The following is a 22,621-nucleotide window of genomic DNA, read 5'->3' as shown; positions in this document are numbered from 1 at the left end:
TTCATGTATAAAATTGCACCTATTTGTGCCAATGTAGTTAGTTACAGGAAAACACCTCAAGTCAAGCTTTGCATTTTCTGTAACCATTTAATACTTTACTTTTTAAAACCCCTATACATACTGATGAACAACTAGGAGAATCCAAAATCTTTTCTTTTGTTTATACAAAGATAATAACATTAAATTTTACCTATATGCTTTATTGTCAACCATCTAAACCAAATATTTTATACAAACAAAAATACACAAATGCTTTCAAAAGCAGTTAATTTAAGGTCCTATTCTAAATACCTACACATGGAAGAAGAATAGGCAATGCAAAATCCAGGACCTACTTCTCAAACTAACTCCTGCTAAGCTACTCGCCTGTGTAATAGAGGAAAGAAAGCAGTCTGAACAACAACTATGGTCATTTCTCTACAGTTTCTGTGTAACAGTTTTTATGTGAAAGACAAACTTCCCTTTCCCAAATACATGAGTACCATACATAACAAGCTATAGCGCTTTCTCTTTGAATTCAAGACAAGTTTTTGACAGTTCAGGAGCAATTAATTGTTTTAAAATGTTATTAAAATATTATTATCTTATCAGACTTCTTGACCTACATGTACTAGATCATTCCTAAAAACTGACATACAATTACTGAAATTATAAGGAAGCTTGATGCACTGAGTAGATTGTGAGACGAAATTAGAATTCATCAAAGTCTCTCTCCGTTACTGAAATTAAACAGTACTTTGAAAAACTCATAAAGATTCTGGCTTTCTGGCACTGAGAGGAATGAATTGTCACCCTTTTCCATGACCTGGGTCTGTCTTTTTTTACTTGTTAAGATGGAAAATACATTATGGCCTTAAGATTTTGTATTACACCACTCTATTCTCAACTGGCAAAATGACACGAAGAGGCATGTACGATTGCAGAAGAGAGAGAAACTGGTATTAGTGGTAGCCAGGGAAATTTGAAGACAGAACAGTTGTAAAGCCAGCCTCGATGGCCTGCACGCCACACTAGCTTTACAATGATTCAGTATCTATCAGAGATTGAGCCAAAATTTTTAATTAATATATGTAATACTTAAAAAATTAAGTACTCTAAAGAGCTGTAAACCATTTAAAGGCTTTTCAAAGCCATACTAGCTGTATGCAAGTTTTCTGATCACAAATCTACCATATTCCCTACATTCATCAACACCAAACCACAAGAAGTGGTTTACTCAAAAGACATCAGCATACCAAACTGAAATACACACTTGGAGAAACTCCAAACCATACACACGTGTACTTATTTGGGAGAAGCGTATTACTCTGATGATTCCACTCTGGGACATGGGAAAACCATGGTCTGGCTGTGATGGGAGTTTAACTTTCTTCACAGCAGCCTGTATGGAGCTGTGTTTTGGACTTGTGACTAAGTGTGAATAACACACCAATGTTTCAGCTGCTGCTGGATAGTGCTTGCACAGTGTTCAGGCTCTTTCTTCCTCTCACTCCAGCCCCACTCCAGCTAGGGGTGAACAAGGAGCCAGGACAAATGACCTGAATTGGCCAAAGGGATTAGTCATAGGAGGCAGATTGATAGGAAGGATGAGCCAACGATGAGCAACAAAACTCAGGTAGCAAAGAGGAGGGTTTGTCTTCCAAGGTGGCTACTGCTCAGAGACTTGCTGGTCACAGGTCTGCTTGCGGGAGGCAGTGATTTCCTTTGCATCACTTGTTTTTCTTTCCTCTTTCCTTCACTTATGAAACTGTCTTTATCTTGAACCACGAGGTTTTTTCCTTTTGCTGTTCCTGCTCTTTCCTCTGGCCGTGGGAGGGGAGGGCGAGTGAGCAGCTGTGTGGGTGCCTGGCTGCTGGCCAAGGTCAACCCACTACACATGGTAACTTCAAGATCCTTTCCAGCCCTGTTTTCTGCTAAAAGGACCATCACTAGCACCCTCCTGGGATTACTAACGCTGTCCTTTTTGTATTTAAAAGACCAATATATGGAAGGGCAGGGCGGGAATATCGGTAAAAAATAGCCAAAAAAATGCTGCAGAGCAATAAAATGGGTAAATTTCTGACTAAAACTTACCAATTCAATTTCTTCTGGGGTTGTATTCTTATTACTTTCGTACTAAACCTGTATACACTTCTATAAGTTGCAGAAATAATTTTAAATTCTTAAGCTAGTCATTTTACCATGTTCTTCAACACCTGTGTTGCCAAGGTGTTTCCAAATTTTTTCTCAATACCCCAGAAACTGCCATTTGTTTAGTCTAACCAGTCACAGTACAGATTGTTTTTTCTATATTCTACTTCCAAATTATCTGTGGCTCAAATTATCTGTACTCTAGACAGAAAATGTGTCCAACAACCTTCTGAGAAACTAACCGTTCTCCGTATTTCCCTTGAGAGAAAAGGAGATTTCTCCCAAAGGTCTTGACAGAGACCAGAGTTCAAGCCTCCAACTAGCATCACAAGTAACAAAATAATTCTCACTTGAAAATTAAACTACAGGCAGAGATGCTGCCATTCTAAGCAACTAGATTTACAAGGTCATCTTTACAAGGTTTTGGGGGTTTGTATTTAATTCTATGTTCTAACTTGGATCTACAATTTAAAAAAATACATATTTTTTAAAAAACATGGAAATAATAAAAATACTTTTTATCTTTCTTTCAGTCAGTAATAAAAACATGGCAGCAATAATCAGGAGCTGTGGAAGAAATCCTCTCTTGCAGCCTCAGCTTTTAGGGACGAACACTAAGAACTGTCATTTTTACATCTGCAGCATATTCTCCAGTTCCAAATGATCCAGACTGACGTGCTAAGGACTCTCCAGATCAATTGGATTTTATCAGTTCCCATCAGTATATTACTAAACACTATGGACAATTACTGAACAGTTTTCTGTTCATTTTCATCTCTCGTACACACCACATTTCCCCCCCTCCCGCTGAGCATGAAGAAATAATTCCAGTACCCACCATGAGACAGCCACAGGTATCTTAAGTTTAATACAGGAACTTTGTAAATGGATTCAACCAGCAAGCAATTTGTGTTAACAAAAGGCCAGCTTGAACTCCTTGAAAAGAGAAAAAGGCACCAAAAATGAAGAAAATAATCTCCCTCTCTCCCACGGGCAGAAGTCATCAAATCATTCCAATCATTTTGAGAACTAAGAAGGGTTTTCTTTTTTATATGGTAAAAGAGGTGAATGGAAGGGAAGAAGAATAAACAAAAGAATATAAACCTCATATCTCCCTAGAGAGGCTAATTCTGGGAAGAATAAATCCAAGCAGATTTTCCAAAACTAGAAGAAAGAGAGTGAGCACGTACTGGAAGAAGGCTTCATCTAAACCAAAAGGGAACAGTGTCAGCAATTTAATTCAATACTTTTCTGTGACATTTTAAATTTTAATAGCTGAGAAACGCCGTTAAGGATTGAATAGCATACAGTTTAAGATGATGAATCCTTTGTGGAAGAATCACAGTAACACTCTATACTCAAGAGGGGGGATAGAAAGTGACTACACTTCAATAGCGAATAAGGATAAAATAGAACAGAGTCATTTAAACAATGCAGACAAACAACATGGAGAAACAGGAATGCCGAACTTTAAATGAGGATGTTGATGTGACAGATGTTTCAGAAACTCAATGTAATAAAGACTATCAGTAGGATTAGTCAAAATAAGCTGTAAGGGTGGAAGAGTTCTCCTATAAGTGAAAGGTGGCTCACAGTTACATCAGATAAACCAACTCTGTCAACATGTATCACAAGATCCCTACGCACTGAGATTCCAGGTGTGCCCAAGATACTTTCATATGAGGAAAATGAGGCTGAGGGACACAGCACATTATTAATAAAAGACTTCAATTCTTTCCAAGTAGACTGGACAGCTGTTGTGTTAAAGTATGATTCCAAGACCTCAAGAAATCTTTTAAGTTATACATCATACATGACTACTTTACAGGACAGCAAATGCAACATCAGAGTATTACTTAAAAAGTGAAATAAAGAACATGAATAAGGAATGACTGCTCACCATCTCACCCTACAAAAACAACTAAGACGACATCAAATTAAACTAGGAGGTGGCAGATTCAAAATAAAGAAGGTAACTTTTCCTTAGAAACACATTCAAGATATGGAAGTCTGAGCCACAGGATGTGCTACAGATACCGAAGTGTACAGGGTTCAAAAACAAACATGAAAAAACAATGGGAGCAAAACCTGTCCTTTAAATGTAGATACTAAATATGAGAATACCACCTCTGACTCAGAAAACCCTTGAGCAATAGGTCACTGAAGAATACTAGGTCAGTATTGAGGGATAATGATAAATATTTACTTCATCCTTGCAGTCCTCTCTGCAAAAAGAGGGGAAGGTAGGGGGTGTAGAGCAGCAAACTTTTTTATTATTAAAGTCAAAGCACAAACCAGGGCTTCACTGCCTGTGTCCTCCTTCCGCCACACTGAGGATTCTGAGACAATGGGGGATGCTGTCCTTGGTCCCAAGCGCTGTGGGGCTTGACAGGCCGTTATAGCACTCCGCAGAGGCAACAAGGCCACATAGCTGGATGCTTGGCTTCACAAAGCTGCTTTGCTGCACCTCTCCCCCCGCTTCCCTAGGCTGGCAGCCTTGACTGCAGTCAACAGCTCAAGGGCAAAGCAGCCAGAAGGCAAAGGCAGCAGTGATGGCTGCACTGGCCCTAGCATGACCATATCCTCCAGGTGACCTCATTGTGAAGCACCTGGATGGCTGCAGGGGCTCCGACATTGTAGTTTGGTACCTTGTCCCCTCCCTGTGCTAGAGTCCAGCAAGTGCTTGTGGATCCAGGACAGGGCAGCCTGGACATTCAGCACTGAGTTCTCTCTTTCAGTTAAGAGTTCAGACTTTGCCAAGCCATGCAACTCCACTGTCTGTACTTTTCTGAGCAGACTGTCCCCATCTAGTAACTATTCAGTGAGCGCTCGCCCACCAGGTTATTTTCTCCTGTTGCTCATCCCTGGCCTAAATGACCTTCAGCTTTGCCCTCCTTGCCTGCTTCTCAGAGCCTGCATTCAAGCACTCTTCTGCAACCCCACTCTCACTAGAGACAGGATGATGGTCTGGATGCAGAAAGGCCCTTGTCAACCCAAGACTTAAGAAAGAGATGTGTGTTTGAGAATAAACAAATTTATATTCGTTTTTAAGTCTCTGATCTGCTTCAATAATGGAGATTGTTGCACCACAATGCTTGATGCTTGCTTTACAGTGCACCACTGGAACAGAGCAGCTGCTAACTACCAGTTTAACAGCTTCTAAAACCCATCTTTTATTTTCCAACAGGAACAGTGCTAGATGGAAGTGAGTTTTACTGATGAACTTGCATATAGAGCCTTTGCAACAACTCATGATGCTACTTTCACTCATGGCAAGGCTCCTACTACCACATTGCCCCAAGAGAAGAGGAATATATAAGGTAGCTCTGAGCTACTTTCCATTTCCTTGGCCGTATCAAAGTGTAAAGGAAAATGAGATAATAGAAGAACCAGAACATAAAAGACGTGCAGACCAGTGCTCTGTACCTTTCCCTTTTCCCTTTTATATATATAAACTCTCTCCCATAATGCTCTGACCTTCTCTGTGTTGTGCTTTTTTAACAATACAAACTTGCTGGAACAGCAAACTGTTACCACTATGGATCAGAAGCCAGTTAGGCCATCTGGAACACCACAGCAACACAGCATTCTCTTTCCGTGTAGTTAATCATCTCCAAGCCACTAAATAAACCTGAAGGGTAACTAGTACCAGAGTAAATAAGGAATAACTTAAATACCTCTGCTTTTAAGTTTATACTGACAATTTTAAATGCAAGTAGAATTCTGTTTTATTCACACACCTGGCTGTTCCAATGAATCCTATGAATCAAGAACTTTCCTATGAATCAGGAACAAATATCACGAAAACCACAGCTTCGATTCAACAATACTCAAATAGGATATTTCGTCTTCCTGGTAAACTGGTCTTCCCCTTAAAATACCTATATCCACCAAAATAAAAGTAGTCTATTCAATTAATCCTACACATTGAACTAAACAGAACAAGCTTACAAGTTTGGACCAAGAAAATGACAGTAACTTTATGCTACCACCTTTTAAAAGAAAAGGTTCCAAAATATGAAGTGATACACAATGGATACGTATGCTACAAGAAGAAAAAACACATACAACACAATAATTTAATGCATATAGCAGAGAAAAATAAAATTACACTATTCTTTCTACTGCTCTTAGCTACAAACACAGGTCAACTACTAGAACTCAAACAACAGGCAGGCCAGAGAAGAAACTCCCCACAGTCACACCAAAAAAAAAAAAAAAAAGGGAAAAAAAAAAAGAAAAAAGGTAACATGTGGATGGAATTAAAAGTGAAGGAAAGTTACACGATGCCACCTTAAAAGACAGCTTTTTGCATCAAGTATTTACTTCCTTCCATTTGAAAAAACTGTCAGATTCCTTTCCAAAGTATTTGTTAAGAAACATTTTCTTGATCACGGTTCTGTCCCTTACATTGGCTTCTGAGACCTTGTTTCTCTGTGATATACAAGTGTCTCAGCCCTCTTAAGTTTTGTAATAACTGAAAGAAAAAAGATTGTGAAAAGTTGAGCATAACAAATGCCTTCAGTAAAGAATCTCAAAACAATTTGGTCAAGGAACTGGAGAAAAGATGCCTATAAACTTTGAAATTTTTCTAGTATTCACAGTTGAAGTTACACCTTAAAGACAGACTTTTTTTTATTTTTAATTCCTACATGTAAACAAAATAGGGTTATAACATTCTAGCAGGTGTCACCTTCTCCCAATCAGTCACTGTGAACACTGAAAGAAAATGTAAAATGTGAGATAAGTACATTTCAGTAACAGTTTGGTTCAAAGTCTCCTACAGTTTTAGTACATTTCTTATCGTGTTTTACAGTAACAAATTACATCAAAACAAAGATTTCCTGGAGGCAAGGAGAAATGGCTTTTCACTTCTGATTTAAAACAAACAAGTTTGGCAAGCTACAAAAACAACAGGGATGGAAATGAGGAAGTCTCAAGCAGCATAATTTTTGCCTCACAGATCTGCAGCTAGCATAACACACAGAACGACCATAGATGCAGTGAAGAGAAGTCTCCTGTATCATCTACATCAACGTAGTTGGATGAGAACGTTTCTCACTCCAGAGCAGTAGTGCAATATAAGACAGAAGCCCAAACATGTTTTATTTTCTCTAAAGTGTTGCCTCTCTCCCTTTCCTCCATGTAGCAGGTGCAAGAATGCCAGTCCTGTTTGTTTTCCTACTGGATCATTGGGGAGAAAAAGCAGCTTCCTTCCTGGGATGACCATGACTATCATTAAAAGCAGGGTAGAAACAAAAGAAAAATGTATGAGACACAAAATTTTATTCCACCTATATTAAGAAAGAAATCTTATAAACTAAGAACCATCATAAAAAGAACCGTATTTCAGGAAGGAGGGTTAAGAAATGTCACATTAATTTCATACACTGTAATGCTGATAGAAGACGATTTGACAAGTCACAGAGGGATTTTGCTGCTGCTCAACAACTGCCTCTCACAATAAGATCTCCCAGGACACTTTCCAGCAAGAAATTAACTGGCATCCCAGAAAGGAAAAAAAAAAAAAACCTCGCCACCACAAAATACTAGTAAGTGTAGCTGAAACCATTTATGAGCTACCATAGTGGTAGGCAAAGGACTCGAAAATAGTTTGCCTCATTCAGTCACATTATTCTTGGCATAAAACTCATCCTGACCCACAACCAGAAATCTATCCTGTTTTTCACTGGCTCTCAAAAACTGCCCTACTACTGACCAACAAGGAAGACATGCAACATGCACACTTAATGCCGCTCTTTCTATTTGTCACCATATGTAATTCTACATTTTCCAAGTAACTCCTTTGAACATTGTGACTTTTATTCTATATCTCAGCTGTCTGTGAAATCATTGTATTTCCCCTTCATTACCAGCCCTGAAACCCACTAACATTCTCAAGTCTCTGGTTTCAGAAACCTTGGGACTCGAATTTAAATTCTTGCCAAGTTGTTGGCCTGAAATAATACAGAACTATTTTTTTTCCTTTCTAGTATAACAAACGAAGAGCTTTGAATTAAGGCCTTACTCTTTTTTTCTGACATTCTGCCTGTCAAGAACAGCATTTTAAGAATTTTTAACTATCAATCAGAACTCTTTTTTTTTTTAACTAGTAACCTTTAGGTCCTCAGATTTCTGTATCTGGTTACAAGTTTTGAGAATTTTGTAGAAGCTTTTATCCTAATTTCTTTCCTCTAGAGAAATTCTCATGTCAGCTAAACAGAAGTTTGTGAGCATCTGATTCCTGTTATCACCATAGTATGTGGGTAAAGCTTGCAGGGCCTCTAATCTAACACAATTCAGAAATAATATGGCAATTGCTCTCAAATTGCTGAAACAAATAGTTTAAATATAGGATAAATTTAAACAATAGTTATGTTGAATGTTAAGGTTAGACAGTACTGTAGGTAAACATAACAAGAATGCAAAACATGTTCTTCATACACTTTATCTCAAAGGGTTTCATTACAGTTAAACCAAAGAAAAGGACAATTGAAGCAAGCAAAAGAGTACACACTGTCTAAAGCAACTAGGGGATCAAAAAAGGAAGAAAATTCAGCTGGGGAGTCCCAGAAAGTTCAAGGATAAGGCTAAAGAAGCTACTACTATACTTATGAGCTTGCTTTTCATGAGGACTTACTGCTAGTCAACTTCATGGACAGGAATATTCAATAATACTGGTTTTATCCTGAATACAATCAGAATTCAAGAACAGGGAAGGTTACGAAGGGCTTTAAACTGCGTAATCAGCTGATCAGTGCAAGACCAATACTGTTTACATTGTCCTGCAAGGACCTCCAGAAATTTGTTGGCAATGTCTTCTAGACAAGTAAAAAGAGGAAGGTTTGTACAACTGCATTGTTAACACTTATATAAGATTTTTAAGTCAATGGGACTCATAAAAGCTAGTTGTTTTTATCCTTTCTTGCTTACTGTAACCATTTAATAACCTTTTTAGTCCTCAGACAAGTTCTCCTCTGAGGCGAAACATTAAATGCTCTTCTATTTTCAGGAAGCTATCTGATTTCATTGTTATACTTTGTGTGAGTTTTCTAAAGACTAGAAATGCCTTCTTGGCTCCTCTGGACTCTGACACAGGTGCCCTTGAAGAGCATCACACATTATATAAGCAAAAGAAATAAAAGATTGAATAAAATAATCCATTAAAATGAGTGTTGGGCAAGAATCTTAAAACTCAAAAATCTAGGACATCCAAAATACTATCGGATCAAATTTACAAAACGAAGGTACTTCCTCTTTCATATTTAACAGCTTATTATAAAACGAAAGCATTTTATCAGTACTAAATCTTTCAGCTTTATGTAATGTCCATGCCATTTTATTCTGTTACTGGGCAAACAAACTTACTTGACCATAGCTAGAAGCTAGACATGCTAATCAGCAACGTTTTGTGCCACCAGCACCACAGAAAGACACGTTAAAAGATTTCTAACAGAACTTCAGTCTCCTGCAAAGATGTTAATGCCAGCCACTTTCAACACAAGCATCATCACCAGCACAGACATTCTTACACAGTTCTTCAAAGAGAAGGTTTTAAATATTTAGTAAAAGGTTTTAACAGCACTCTCCCATTGCCAATTAGTGACAGTGATACCATTTAAATCTTTGATGATGACAACACTAAAAATAAATAAATTACAGTCCAACTTAGTATCACAATATTGCTAAACCTTCATTATGCCATAATGGATTTACACAGTTGACTGGCAAAACCAGGCCAACTAGGAGAGTAAAAAAAAACAATGTTATGAATTCTTCCACAGCCTTACTTCTAAATCTACAAAATACCAAAAGACAATGCTCACAACTAAAAGCACTCAGTGCCTTCACACTGTCCCACCACTCTGAGCGCAGGTTCCCAGTCAGGCTGGCCATTCACTGAAGGACCAAGCATGAGGCACATGGTATGCGTTATTTAAGATGAGGAACAAATAAAGCTGTAAAGTGTCAACCTCAAGCGCTGCTTGTGAGACGCATCACTGCAACTACCACAACTGGGGACAACAAAGAGAAAATAAAGGAGAGTTGGAGTTTAACAAATGAAGAACATCCAATAAGCCATAAAATGTTCTTGAGGGTTCTTCAAAAGCAAGAAAAACATAATACTATCCAAACTCAAACTACTTATGTCTGCTCTAGCTTTCTCCACTATGTGGTAGTAACGTGCCATTACTGAATGCATTCTCATTTCACATAAATATTAGTCTTTAACTCCAGGATTCAGACTGGAAATGCTTTTTTGCAACAATCTGCTACCAGCATAACTAAAAGAAAAAAAAAGTGATTTAGCAACCATTCTCTGTAAATGGCAAAATACATTTCAGTCGATTCAAGCTATTTCCTGAAGTGCTTTATTTCCAACTGAGTTTTTCCTGCCTTACGTAGCAAAAATATATGTATTTGTAATCATATAAATACTGCAATGAATATAAGTATTATTTCAGCAACTCAGAAACTACCTTTTTCTACAATAGGTACATGAAAGATACTCGTTCTGCTTCTAATTCACTAAAGGGAAAAGCATGGTAGAGCATATAGAGTTGCTGTCTCGCCTTTTTTTTTATAAAAAAAAACCCAATTGTTCCTGTACCGTTTTACCTAAACTCAATAAACAACTACCCATCCTAAAAACACCAACAATAACTTGTAGGAAGAAAACAGAATCTAAACAAAAGCTTTGGCAACGAGCAGAATTCCTGTACTTTTAATCCAAATTACACTTCAATAATACAAAGAATCAAGCAATTAATTTTTTTTTTTATTTAAACAAACAGTCATTTACATCTTATTTTAAAGAATGCAGTTAGAGTAAACAGTTGACAGACAATGTCAAACACTTTTGTCATCAGGAACTAGGTAATGAAATATATAAAGCAAATATTTTCCATCATATGATGTGCTTCATGAAACAAAAACCACCCAGACTTTTCTGCTGCTGCACAATTTCACAATCATTCTTCCTCTCCTATCCTACACTAAAAAGGGCAGTAAAGGCTGAGGACATGTTCACATACATGGATGCTAACACATCAAAGCACTCACAGAACCTTATAATGCTCTGCCTTTTTTAGTGAAGGCAAAATAATGCTTGTAAGAAGGATGTACAAAGAAAAATAAAAAAGAAAACAGGGAAAGAAAAAAGAAGTTATAATCACAGAAGCTCAACCATAAAAAGAACCTGAAAATTCTGTGGAAGTGCTTGCTAACAAAAGAGCAGCAATTCTTTTCTTCTGCAATACTGATTATCTTGTAAGTTTAAGGAAAGATCAAACCATTTTCAGCAATTTTAGCAAAGGTATTAGGACAGTCATGACACTAATAAACATAATATCAATTATCCGCTATATATTTGTAAGGCACCTATTCCTTATACTAAAATCAAACCCACAAATAAGTTTCTCTTATTAAAGTAAATACTTCTATAGTAAATTTGGAAATCCAGCTTAATATCTTGTTATTTTATACTTTTCATTTTATGAAACTCTCAGCTGCTATTCTGGAAAGGCTTTTGGTTGGTTGGTTGGTTAAAGGCACTTCCGGTCTGCCTGCGCTCATGAACCACGTCCTACAATCTCTGGAACATGACTGTTGGGTATCTCAAAAGATCCCTGAACACCGTATACCATCTGAAGCACTCAGGGATATTTTATTACTTATTCCAAAAGGTCAAATGACACTAAAAGGAATCCCAGGGGAGGCAGAAATGAATAACATCTATTTAACTTTCCCAAGGCTGCACCAGTTAATGCTGTGAGCCTCACTACTGCTGATTTCCAGTCACATGCTACGTTGCAGTCTTCACTGTCTTGAACACTGGTGTTTTGTGAGGTCAAGGTTTAGGAGGGAAGAGGTGGGTGAACTCAGGCATGTTCCTCTTCTGAAGCAAGAGGCAGAGGAGTCTATACTGACAGTTCTTAAAAAGAAACTAAAGTAGAAATTGTACTGCAGGCAAGAGGATGGGCAACATGCCCTTCCAAAAGGACTGCTCCATACATAATCTCCTACAACAGGGAGAAGCAAGTACAGTGATGGCACTACCCCATGATTAAAAGGCATGTCAGATGTGAAAAACCAACTGTAAAACAGTACCGATAGTCTTCATAAACATAACTGGAAAACAGGGACTGATGACACTCGCTACTTACTCTCCTTAATGACAAACAAACTGGCCCCTTTCAAAGCACCCTTCTTTATGACAACACTGCAATCACAGAATCATTTAGGTTGGAAAGGACCTTCAAGATCATCGAGTTCAATCGTTAACCTGACATCTACTAAGTATATTATAAATTTGTACTTACTGTTTATTATTTTAATATATTTAGCAGGAAAGACATTTTCTCATAAATCGTATTTCTGAACTAGATTCTGCAACATCATATTGCCCAGTTTACAGGCAGTAAAGAGCAATAATAACTGATTTTTATTTTAACCATGGAGTACAGAATTTGAACCTATATTTAAAACTACAATCATGTAACAAAAAAAATCGTGCATCATCGTAAAACAGAAGTAAGAGCACAGTTAAAATTGGCTGTTCACCTGAAGATGGAAGAGCTGCATGCATGTCGGAAGGTAAGTCAAAATCAGAAAGAACGTGACAAATTGAACATGATCTGAAATAATTAGAATGCAGTCAGTAGGACAAGTACAAGCTTTTAAACTCTATGCAGATGCTTGCTTTTGCCCATATACAAAGAGGAATAATCAGCCAGCAGTTCTGCAATAGAAGGATCACAAACAAAAGATGATTAAAAGACAAAGAGCATCATACTAAAATTTATTAACAGTTGATCCTGTAGCACAGCAGAGGAGCAGAGTAGACTGACCTCTTGAGGTCTCTTCCAGCTCAATTTTTAAACATTCTTTAATACACATACGCTGCTGCTTTTTATCGTATTTTCCTCTTCTCCATGTATGTTAAATATAAATTATTATACACCTTTCTTCCCCAAAAAATCTACCTGCCAGTCTATTTATACTTAGAATTCTGAATTTTGAACACAGAACAACATTTGTTTGCAAAGATAAATATTTTGGAACCAATGTCCTAGCATTATAATATGCTTTAACTTAATTTGGCCCTTAGACAATTGGTAAATTTTATTTAAGCGCTTTTTTCTAATAGTCAGTGGGGATAATACAAAGACCAATGTCAGTATCACCCATGGACCAGCAAAGGCTTGAAAACCATGCAATTAACTTCTCCTGTCGGTCTCAGTTTAAATTTTTTCATCTTCCATTAATGCAATCAAATCATGGGAGCAATGCATTATCTGTAAGCCATGGGTGGGAGACCATTGCTCTAATTCCTAGTTTAAAAAACGTCTAAACTAATAGTCATATCTTTGATCAAGCCTGATAATAGGCATAAAAAAATCTCATCAGGTATTCATAATGATTTTTAAGCTCCATTAATTGTTTTTTCACCACTGAACAGACTGAAGATGTTTTGTGGATATTCTAAGGACTTGGGGGTGGAGGGTGTGAAGGAGTTGCTATTATTCACACTAGCCAAGCTCTTTACTCAGTCAACAGAAATAGACAGATAAGCTCTTCCAGAAGAGAAGTCAGAGAAGCTAAATTCATCCAAATTAAGCTCCTGCTCCAAGCCGTCCTCTGGAAAAAATATCTTCTCTTCATGGTCTATAGTACATAAGCTAACTAAACTACATGCTGAACTGGGGTAAAGTGAATATCCTCATGTACACATTTCTACAAACATCCTTCATTTTTTAAAATTGTGTTACACATATCCAAATAAAATTTTGATTACTGCAATCTACAAAAAGTACTAATGCAAACAAAAATATATACCAAATGCAATGCACAACACACCCACTCAGTGGCTGAGACTGACCTCAGTCCAGTGTCACTGTTAACAAGTAGTAAACTGCCTGATATAGATGTCCAATGTATATGGAAATACCTAAGGTATACAGCTTCTCTGTGACAGAAGATATGATTTAGGAAGAGCTACTATACGGTGTTAAGTATTGTTTTAAAATATAGATTCTATTTTAAAAAATTAGGAAGCCAGTACACAATAAGTAGTAGAGGATGAAGGAGTAATAATACAAACACTGATAGGTGCTGGTAACCTTCTATAGCCTAGCTAAGAGTCCAACAAATCAAAGAGAAACTATCCTCTAAAAGAAAGCTCCAGGGTTTATGGAGTTGCAGATACCCATTCAGCTCTCTCATACTATCTGACAAACCAAAGAGATGAGATAGATCTACTACAAATCAACACAAAGACATTAACAAACAAAACAAATCCAGAAGCAGATCCTCAGAAAAAATCTATGCTTTGGTTGTCTAGTTGAAAGCCTGCCCAAGGTAAGATGGAGCAGCTCAACTATCACAGCCTTGTTTCCTACATACATGCTGGGGTTTGTGGTGTCAATTAGCATGTGTGCTCTGAGCAAAGTACCTTCTATTCATGTATTTCTTCCACATGGATCTTCTGCAACCAGGAAGAATTCAGCTCATACTGTAACATTTTATTTTCAATGGGAAAGGGCGTGCAGAAAGAAAGTACATGCTACTTTTCTCCTTCTTTCCACATATGACTGTTTTCTTTGAACTTAAGGAGCCTTAGCACCTTTGAGCCTATGGCTGCTCCATCAAGGTAACTTGAAAATGTCTAGCACATTGAAAACTTACTTGGGCAGAAATGCATATATAAATATATATATATATATGTATATGAAAGATGACTGAAAATCAGGTAATTTCATACACTTTAAACTGATTCCAGCAACCTAACTCCTTTATAGCCTTTTAGATGGAAGCTGAACATGTATGATCTATTCCTGGGACTCTGTGAAGACTTGCTAACATGCCACTGTGGCTAAGGTAATTAAGGACTGCAGAGAACCTAGATCTACTGAAAATACTACTTCAGAGTTTACCATGAACACAAAGGGCTTTATTAAAGCCTTTAAAACAATCACAGTTGTAGAAAATACTGCATAACATTCTCTGTATTTCATATTTTGCACACCTGATACACACAGGTACACAATATGAACTACAGATCATAGAAGATTGAATAAGATAATAATGTATGCTGGCACTTTAATAAGAAAAAAGATCTTGATGCATATGCTGTACAAATCCCCAGTCACAGAAAGACACAGATATAAGAATGTTGAGTTTCAAAAGCAAAGCTCTGCTGAAAATTATACCCTAGAATATCTACCTGCTAAATTTGGTTCCGCTCCTCTCACAGACTTTGGAACTCAGGAGTTGCCAATGCTCAGCAAGTGCATGACTTTACAAAATGAAAGCTTGAGTTTACACCCAGAATAAAAAAGGAAGATACAAATTTGTTTAAGTTATCGGCCAAGAAATTTATTGACACTGAGATCAGTATTACTATATGCAAAAAAGAAAACCCTGGACTTTGCTTCCAGACACATGTTGATAAGAACACTCCTGCTCACAGAATGCCAAGCTACCTTTCTCCATTTATTTCTCTTTGTTGTCTTCCTAAATAACTGCAGTCTCTCTTAAGTGTATCTCTTCTCACTTTATTACTGCAACACCTCTCCTAATAAAGACATATTTATCCCACTGGATCTCTTTCTGTCTAGGTCTATAGTTTTGACAAACTGTGAGGTTCCATTAAGCGTTTACTGGAGACCCCCGGAAGCAGGCAGCTCTGAGGAAACATACACACCACAAGTCATCTGCTGCCTTAAAGATTCTCAAACTCCTACCACCTCAAAGTCTCTTTAAGAAAGACACAGAGGAACCTCATACAAAAACAAAGCAAGCTCACTGCCAGCTGTCAGAACAGCTAAGAGAAGCTCACAGGATGCTCAAATCCACTGCAAGATAGACTCACTGTAAATTCATTTTATGGAATATTATAGGAACTGTTGTAGGAAATCACATTATAGGAAACCACAGCTAGTTGCACCAAGGAAAAATATTATAGAAAACCAAAACAGCAGCCAAAAAAATCACTATGTACAAATAAGTGGTCCATAAATTAGTTCCCAAATCAGGTATCTGAAGAGCCTAAATCATATGAAAGCACAATGTGTCATCACAATCACTTCCGAAAAATCAGAATCTCGTAAATACAGACAGTATGAAATAGAAAGTGAAAAGGTCTCTATAAACACATACATACAGCCCCTAGCCCTCAAATTTAGGTCAAAGGTAAGCAATGAAATAGGCTATTCCATAGAAATTGCTCCAAATCAAGGGTATAATCTTTAACACTTCCAGTCTAAATGCAGCTTATACAAGAGGCAAAGGCCAAGTAAACTACCATGGTATGAAGATCGCATTAGTTTTTCCAGTAACAGTGGCCCTACCACCTGTCATTATCCTAGATGACGCTTCAGCCTCAAGGAGTATATCCTCTTGTACCAAATAAGAAAGAAAAAGTCAAAATAATGCAGGTGCACAAAAAAGAAAGAAAAAAATACAGAACCAGTAAAAAAGAGAAAAAAGAAAGGAAAGGAAAAAAGGCAGCAACTACTCTGAGAAGAGATGAAAACAGACCACCAATGGAAGCACAGACTAAAACCAAAATAAAATAAATTTCTGCGCTCCTGATCTTCATGCACAACAATGCAGTTCTAAAGAATGTAACCTCAACTGAACTATTATTCAAACATCAATTTTCTGTTTGTGACTCAAAAGCCTACACAGTAATAAGCAGGCAAAACATTTAAAGTATTAGATATTCCATAAACGTGCATTTTACAGATCAACTAATAATGTTGTGTTTTGCACAAAGGTACAAAATCTGTATCTGCATGGGACAGACCTGTTTTCTGAGGTCACTTCATATTTCTTTAAGAGCAGTTTCACATCATGGATGTAAGCTACTAGAACTCCAGGAACATTTTCCAGAAAGAGATCACATTTTACTTTTTCCACTCTGTTTTACAGACTTTTGCTCTGTAAAAGTTTGGTCTACCACTCATGCCAGATTTTCCAAAAGGTTTCATACCAAAAACTAGGCACCTGTGCAACCAGACTCAAACTACCTGTGAACTGCTGAATTAAGCAGGCAGAAGAATACGCAGTACCTAATGAAGACAAGTGATTTTTCCCAGAAGTATTAAAACAGTCATATCTAAAATAAAGATGGACACCTAACTTTAAATGTAGTGTTGTCAGATTTTTCCACTCATGCCATAATTATTCAAATGATAACACAAAGTTGTAGTAACCAGTTCTCAACAGCTAAACAGATTACTGTTCACCTTTGCAAAATGGTATTCATCAGTAATAATACCAGAAAGTTGAATAATTTTATATCTCAAAGTGCTACCATTTCTGTAGAAATTAAGAACCTTGACTTAGGTATTCATGAAACGTAATCCAAGACATATTCCCTTATTTCATGCTTCTTGATCTTACTATATCACAAATCCCTAAGTACTGTATTCTTGTTTGGTCCCCAGAGAGGCAGAAGGTTGCCGTATAATCAAATCATACACCACAAAGTAGTACGATGGCATGATACACACCAAAAACAACGCTAGTACCTTTCTTGGGCTACCACAAAAGTATTATGAAATATCAGACTTGTAAAAAGAAATCGCTGGCAAATCCAGTAAAAACTAAGTTATTCCAACACTAAGCTCAGCTGCCCCTTGTCTATTGTTATAATCTCTTTCACACACACAAACGTACACGCCCAGCATCACTGCCTGAACAGGAAGGGTGGGTGCCGGCTGTCAGATGTGTTCCACTGCTGACTGCCCTTGCTCTCCCCTTGGTTTTTGTAGCAAGGTCCAGGAGACAGTAACACAACTTGAGATACGCTACTAGTCTTGAATGTGGTGTTCTGTCATCCAGCCAAGAGAACAACAGAGGTTACGGGCAAAGCGTGGACTGAGCGACGTTAGAGAGTGAATGATTGTGGGCAATTTCTGTTGTTCTAATTGTGGTGAAGGGATAAGGGGTGGATTGTGTGTGTAAATTGTCCACTTTTTCGGTGTTGTGAAGATGTTATTTCGATTTTAGTGCAGGGAATTCTTTTTTTGTTGACGTGACAGAAATCTGTGAAGACTGGGTAATTAATTTGGATTTAATCATAATTCTTAAATACTTGATTCACAGAGGCAAGAGACGGAATGTATTTGGTTTGCATGGCAAGGTTTTGGCAGTGGGGGGGTTACAAGCATGGTTTCTGCGAGAAGCTGCTAGAAGCTTCCTTTATGTCCGATAGAGCCCATGCCAGCTGGCTCCAAGATGGACCCACTGCTGGCCAAGGCTGAGCCCACCAGCAATGGTGGTAGCGCCCCTGCGATAACATACTTAAGAAGGGTGAAAATACAGCTGCAAAAACAGTGGCCGGAGAGAGGAGTGAGAATATGCAAAACAACTCTGCAGACACCAAAGTCAGTGAAGGAGGGAGAGGAGGTGCTCCACGCACCAGAGCAGCAGTTCTTCTGCAGCCTGTGGTGAAGACCATGGTGAGGCAGGCTGTCTCCCTGCAGCCCATGGAGGTCCATGGTGGAGCTGATGTCTGCCTACACCCCGGGGAGGACACCATGCCAGAGGAGGCGGATACCCGGAGAGGCTGTGACCCCACGGGAAGCCTGCACTGGGGTAGGCTCCTGGCAGGACCTGTGACCCCATGAAGAGAGGAGCCCATGCTGGAGCAGGTTTGCTGACAGGACTTGTGACCCTGTGGGGGACCCACGCTGGAGCAGTCTGTTCCTGAAGGACTGTACCCCGTGGAAGGGACCAGCTGGAGCAGTTCATGAACAGCTGCAGCCTGTGGGAAGGACTCACGTTGGAGAAGTTCATGGAGGACTGTCTCCCATGAGAGGGATCCCATGTTGGAGCAGGGGAAGAGTGTGAAGAGTCCTCCCGCTGAGGAGGAAGGAGTGGCAGAGAAAACCTCTGATGAACTGACTACAACCCCTATTCCCCATCCCCCTGTGCTGCTCAGAGGGAGGAGGGAGATAAATCAGAAATAATGTTCAGCCCAGGAAGAAGGGAGGGGTGGGGGCAAGGTGTTTTTAAGACTTGGTTTTATTTCTTACTACCCTACTCTGATTTGATTGGTAACAAATTAAACTAATTTCCCCAAGTCGAGTCTGTTTTGCCCAAGACAGTGATTCCTGAGTGATCGCTCCCTGTTCTTACCTTGACCCATGAGCCTTTCCATGTATTTTCTCCCCCCTGTCCAGTTGAGGACAGGGAGTGATAGAGCAGCTTTGATGGGTACCTGGCATCCAGCCAAGGTCAACCCACCACGGCTGATTTTGGAGACATATAAATATCTAAGAAGACAACAAATCTAGCTTGATCTTAATCAAGCTGATCTTGATTAAACTCAGTTCTTAAGTACTTGAAATTGTGCTTCATTTTATGGCTAGTAGAGCTGTTATACCAATGGAGTAATTTCTCTATTTCTCTCAGCCTTTTCATAGGGAAAGCTGACTCAAGACAAAGTGCCATCTCTCAGGATGGATTTAAGAAAAGAGAACAAATGTGTTTGTATAAATAATTGTATTAAAAACCACTCCCATTCCTTTTTCCCCAATCTACATTCTACCATCGATGCTCCCTCTACTTTTCAAGCTGAAACATTAGCATTCAGAGTATGCAGAGCTAAGTATAGAGATGTTTCTATAGGTGAAGTGCAACACAGCCTACTGTTAAACGAGCTGTCACTTTTAACAAGAATGTTCCCTATTCTACCTTCTCCCACCCCCAGCCCAATGAGCTCCCGAATCTCTCATCACCTGCTGTGTGCCTGTCACACACACAAGCCAATGGAGCCACAAAATTGCTGTGCACAGGTGCATCCCAAATAACACGGATACTGTGTAATCCATGCCTTTCCCTGCCAGCCTGGTGCCCATGTTGTCTTTTTACAAGCCTGCTAGTTACTCTTGCCTTCTGCAACAGGAGTTAGAGCCTTCTGTTTTAATAAACCTCAAAACATGATGCCCGCCCCCCCCCCCCCCCCCGCAACCCCCAAGCGTGGATGTGTGTAAAGCCGTCCTCCTCTCACTGCTCACTGTTGTCCACTTCTGACAAAGGAAAAATTAAGTCTCCTCACCACGGGGGCGGGGAGGGGGGGGGAGAAAAAAAGCCGCCTACCCTTTCATCTAGAGCCAAGGCTCCGAGAGCCAAATCTCTCGCCCGCATCTCCCTGCCTGTCACAGAGAAAGCGCCAAGACCCCGATGGGGAGGAGCAAGTGCCCTTACCTTAATTATGCTGCTCCTCCGGGGGATGCCGGGTTTGCCTTCCCGTTGTTGACCGGTGGAAAATCCTTTCTCTTTGCTGCTGCTCTCCGGGCTGGCAGGAGGAGCTGATCCCGGTTCCTCGCCGGCTCCCGCCAGGGCACAGTCCCCGTTGGAGACCCGGCTGCCTGCGCTGTCAAAACGGGATCTCCCGCCGCCGCCGCCACCTCCTCCTCCTCCTCCTCCTCCTTCCCCATCTCCTGCCTTGAAGGCCACCTTCCCCTGGACCGGCCCCGGGGAGGAGGGGAGCCCCCCGCCGCCGGTGCCGCCACCGCTGCCAAACTCCGCCATCACCCTCCCTGACTACAGCAGAAACGATATCGCTGTCCCCCTCCCCTCCTCCTGCAGCTGCTCGGCGGTGGCTCTTCTTCCGCTTTCTGTGTATTTACGATCGGGGGATTTTGAGCAAAAGTCTCGCCCCTCCGCACATTTGGCTGCCGAGGCCGCGCAGCTCCCGGGCGGGGGGAAGGGGGCACGACCAACGCCTCGGCAGCGTCTCGGCGAGCACCAGCCCTTCAGCACCTGGGGAAGGAAAAGACACCGATCGTGAGCGCCGGCCCTCGCTGGGGCGGCGGCGGGAGACTCGCACCGCGCCGCGCTCCCCGCGCGCGCACACACACACACACACACACACACACACACAGACGCGCGCACGGGAGGGGAGGGGCTGCGCGAGGTCTCCGCGAAACGCCACGCAGGGCACACGCGCGACCCGGCGGGGGTCCGCGCAGGACGCCGGCAGCGCCGGGCGGGAACGGCGCGCGCCGGGAGCGCAGCCCCGCCGAGGGGGGAGAGGGGCCGGCCCGCCCCGGCCGCTGCCCGCTCCGCTGGGGAGAGGTCGGGCGGGACCGGGGGAACGGCGCTGCTCGGGCGGCTCGAGCAGGAAAACGAGAGAGGCGCTGATGGCGGTGCGCTCACCCTTACAGCGAAACCGGCAGCGACGAAGCGGGAACGAAAAGAGAACTTGAAGAACAACACACCCCAAACCCTCCGGCCCCAGCCCGGGGGAAAGCCCGTCCCACGCACAGCGGGGTCGACCCGCCGCAGCCCCTCTCCGGCGGGCCACGAGAAAGCGACGGCGAGCAGCGGCGGAACGCGAACACCGTCGCCGCCCCGCGGGGCACCCTCCCAGGCGCCATCGGCAACTTTTCTCCTCTCCCCGCTGCCTGTCGACATCCAGCCGCCCCGCAGCCGCGGCCCGGGGGCAGCAGCACCCCCAGCCCTGCCCCCGGCGCCTCCACCCCGTAGCCGGCCCCCTTCCGCACGCTGCGCCCTCGCTACCCACCTCGGCGGCAAGGTGGCCAGGGGAGCCCCCCTGCTGCTGCCGCTGCAGTAGCCGCTTTTTCCCCCCTCTCCCCTCCTCCCCGCTATGGTCGCCGCCTCTGCCCGGAGCCGGATACAGAGAGAAACTGATTCATGTGGTTGCTTCCCTCGCTCGCCGCCGCCTCCCCCGGCTCAGCGCTCGGCAACAGCCCCGAGGGGGGAAATGCCGGCAGCGCCGAGGGGAGAGGCAGCCCCGGCCGCCCCCGCTAGGAAACTCTCCGGGGAAGGCAGAGTAAGCGAGCCGGGCTCGCCCCCCCTCCGCCCGCCACTGCCAATCAAGGGGCCGGCCCCGCGCCGATTGGGCGGCTCCGCCGCCAGCACCCGCCTCCGGCAGCTCGGAGGCGCTCCGCCGGAGGGCAGGACCCGCGCCCGCCCCGGCGGCGGCCGGCCCTTTCCCTCGCCCCGGGGTTATCGCTGGATTCCTGCACACGCTGCCTCTCCCCGCGCAGCCGCTCCTGGCTGACACAAAAAAGCCCGCTCCCGCGCCCGGCCGCATCCTCCGCCCCTCTGGCTCATCTCCGCCCCGCGGCCGGCGCAGCGCTGCTCGCACCGGACGGCGGCTGCCGGCGCGCCGTGAGCCCTTCCCACCCCTCCCGTCGGGGCCCTGCCCGGCGGCCGCCCCTCTGCCCACCGAATGGGCGGCGCCGGCGGGGCGAGGGCCGCCGGGGAGGGCGGGGGCGGCGGCCCCACGGCCGTTCCCGCGCGCCGGGGGGTGACCGGCGGGCGCCGCGGGGGCGATGGCCTCGCTCCGCCGCCGGGCCTCGGAGCTGACAGCGGCGGGAGCCGGCGGGTCCGGTGGGATCCACTGGCTGATGAAGGCGAGGAGGTGACGGAGTGCTGGGCTATCAAAAGCTTAATGAAAACGGCAACTTGGCGGTTACCAAGAAGCGTGTCCGCAGCGAAGCAAGCGCGG

General features: G+C 42.2%; 1 protein-coding gene across 1 annotated transcript in view; it reads right to left on the bottom strand.

Annotated features, from left to right (window-relative positions):
* The window catches only part of PLCL2 (phospholipase C like 2), a 102,747-nt gene extending 82,071 nt beyond the window's left edge, over positions 1-20,676 (bottom strand). The window contains exon 1 of the mRNA XM_086467871.1: positions 20,350-20,676. Within this exon, the coding sequence (XP_086323997.1) occupies positions 20,350-20,676 (327 nt within the window). The remainder of the gene's footprint in view (positions 1-20,349) is intronic.
* Positions 20,677-22,621: the final 1,945 nt, after the last annotated feature.

Source organism: Leptosomus discolor, chromosome 7 (genome assembly GCF_034619465.1).
Source record: "Leptosomus discolor isolate bLepDis1 chromosome 7, bLepDis1.hap2, whole genome shotgun sequence".
NCBI classification, from domain to species: Eukaryota; Metazoa; Chordata; class Aves; order Leptosomiformes; family Leptosomidae; genus Leptosomus; species Leptosomus discolor.
The sequence above is the reverse complement of the archived record's forward strand: the minus strand, read 5'-3'. Positions and strand labels throughout refer to the sequence as shown.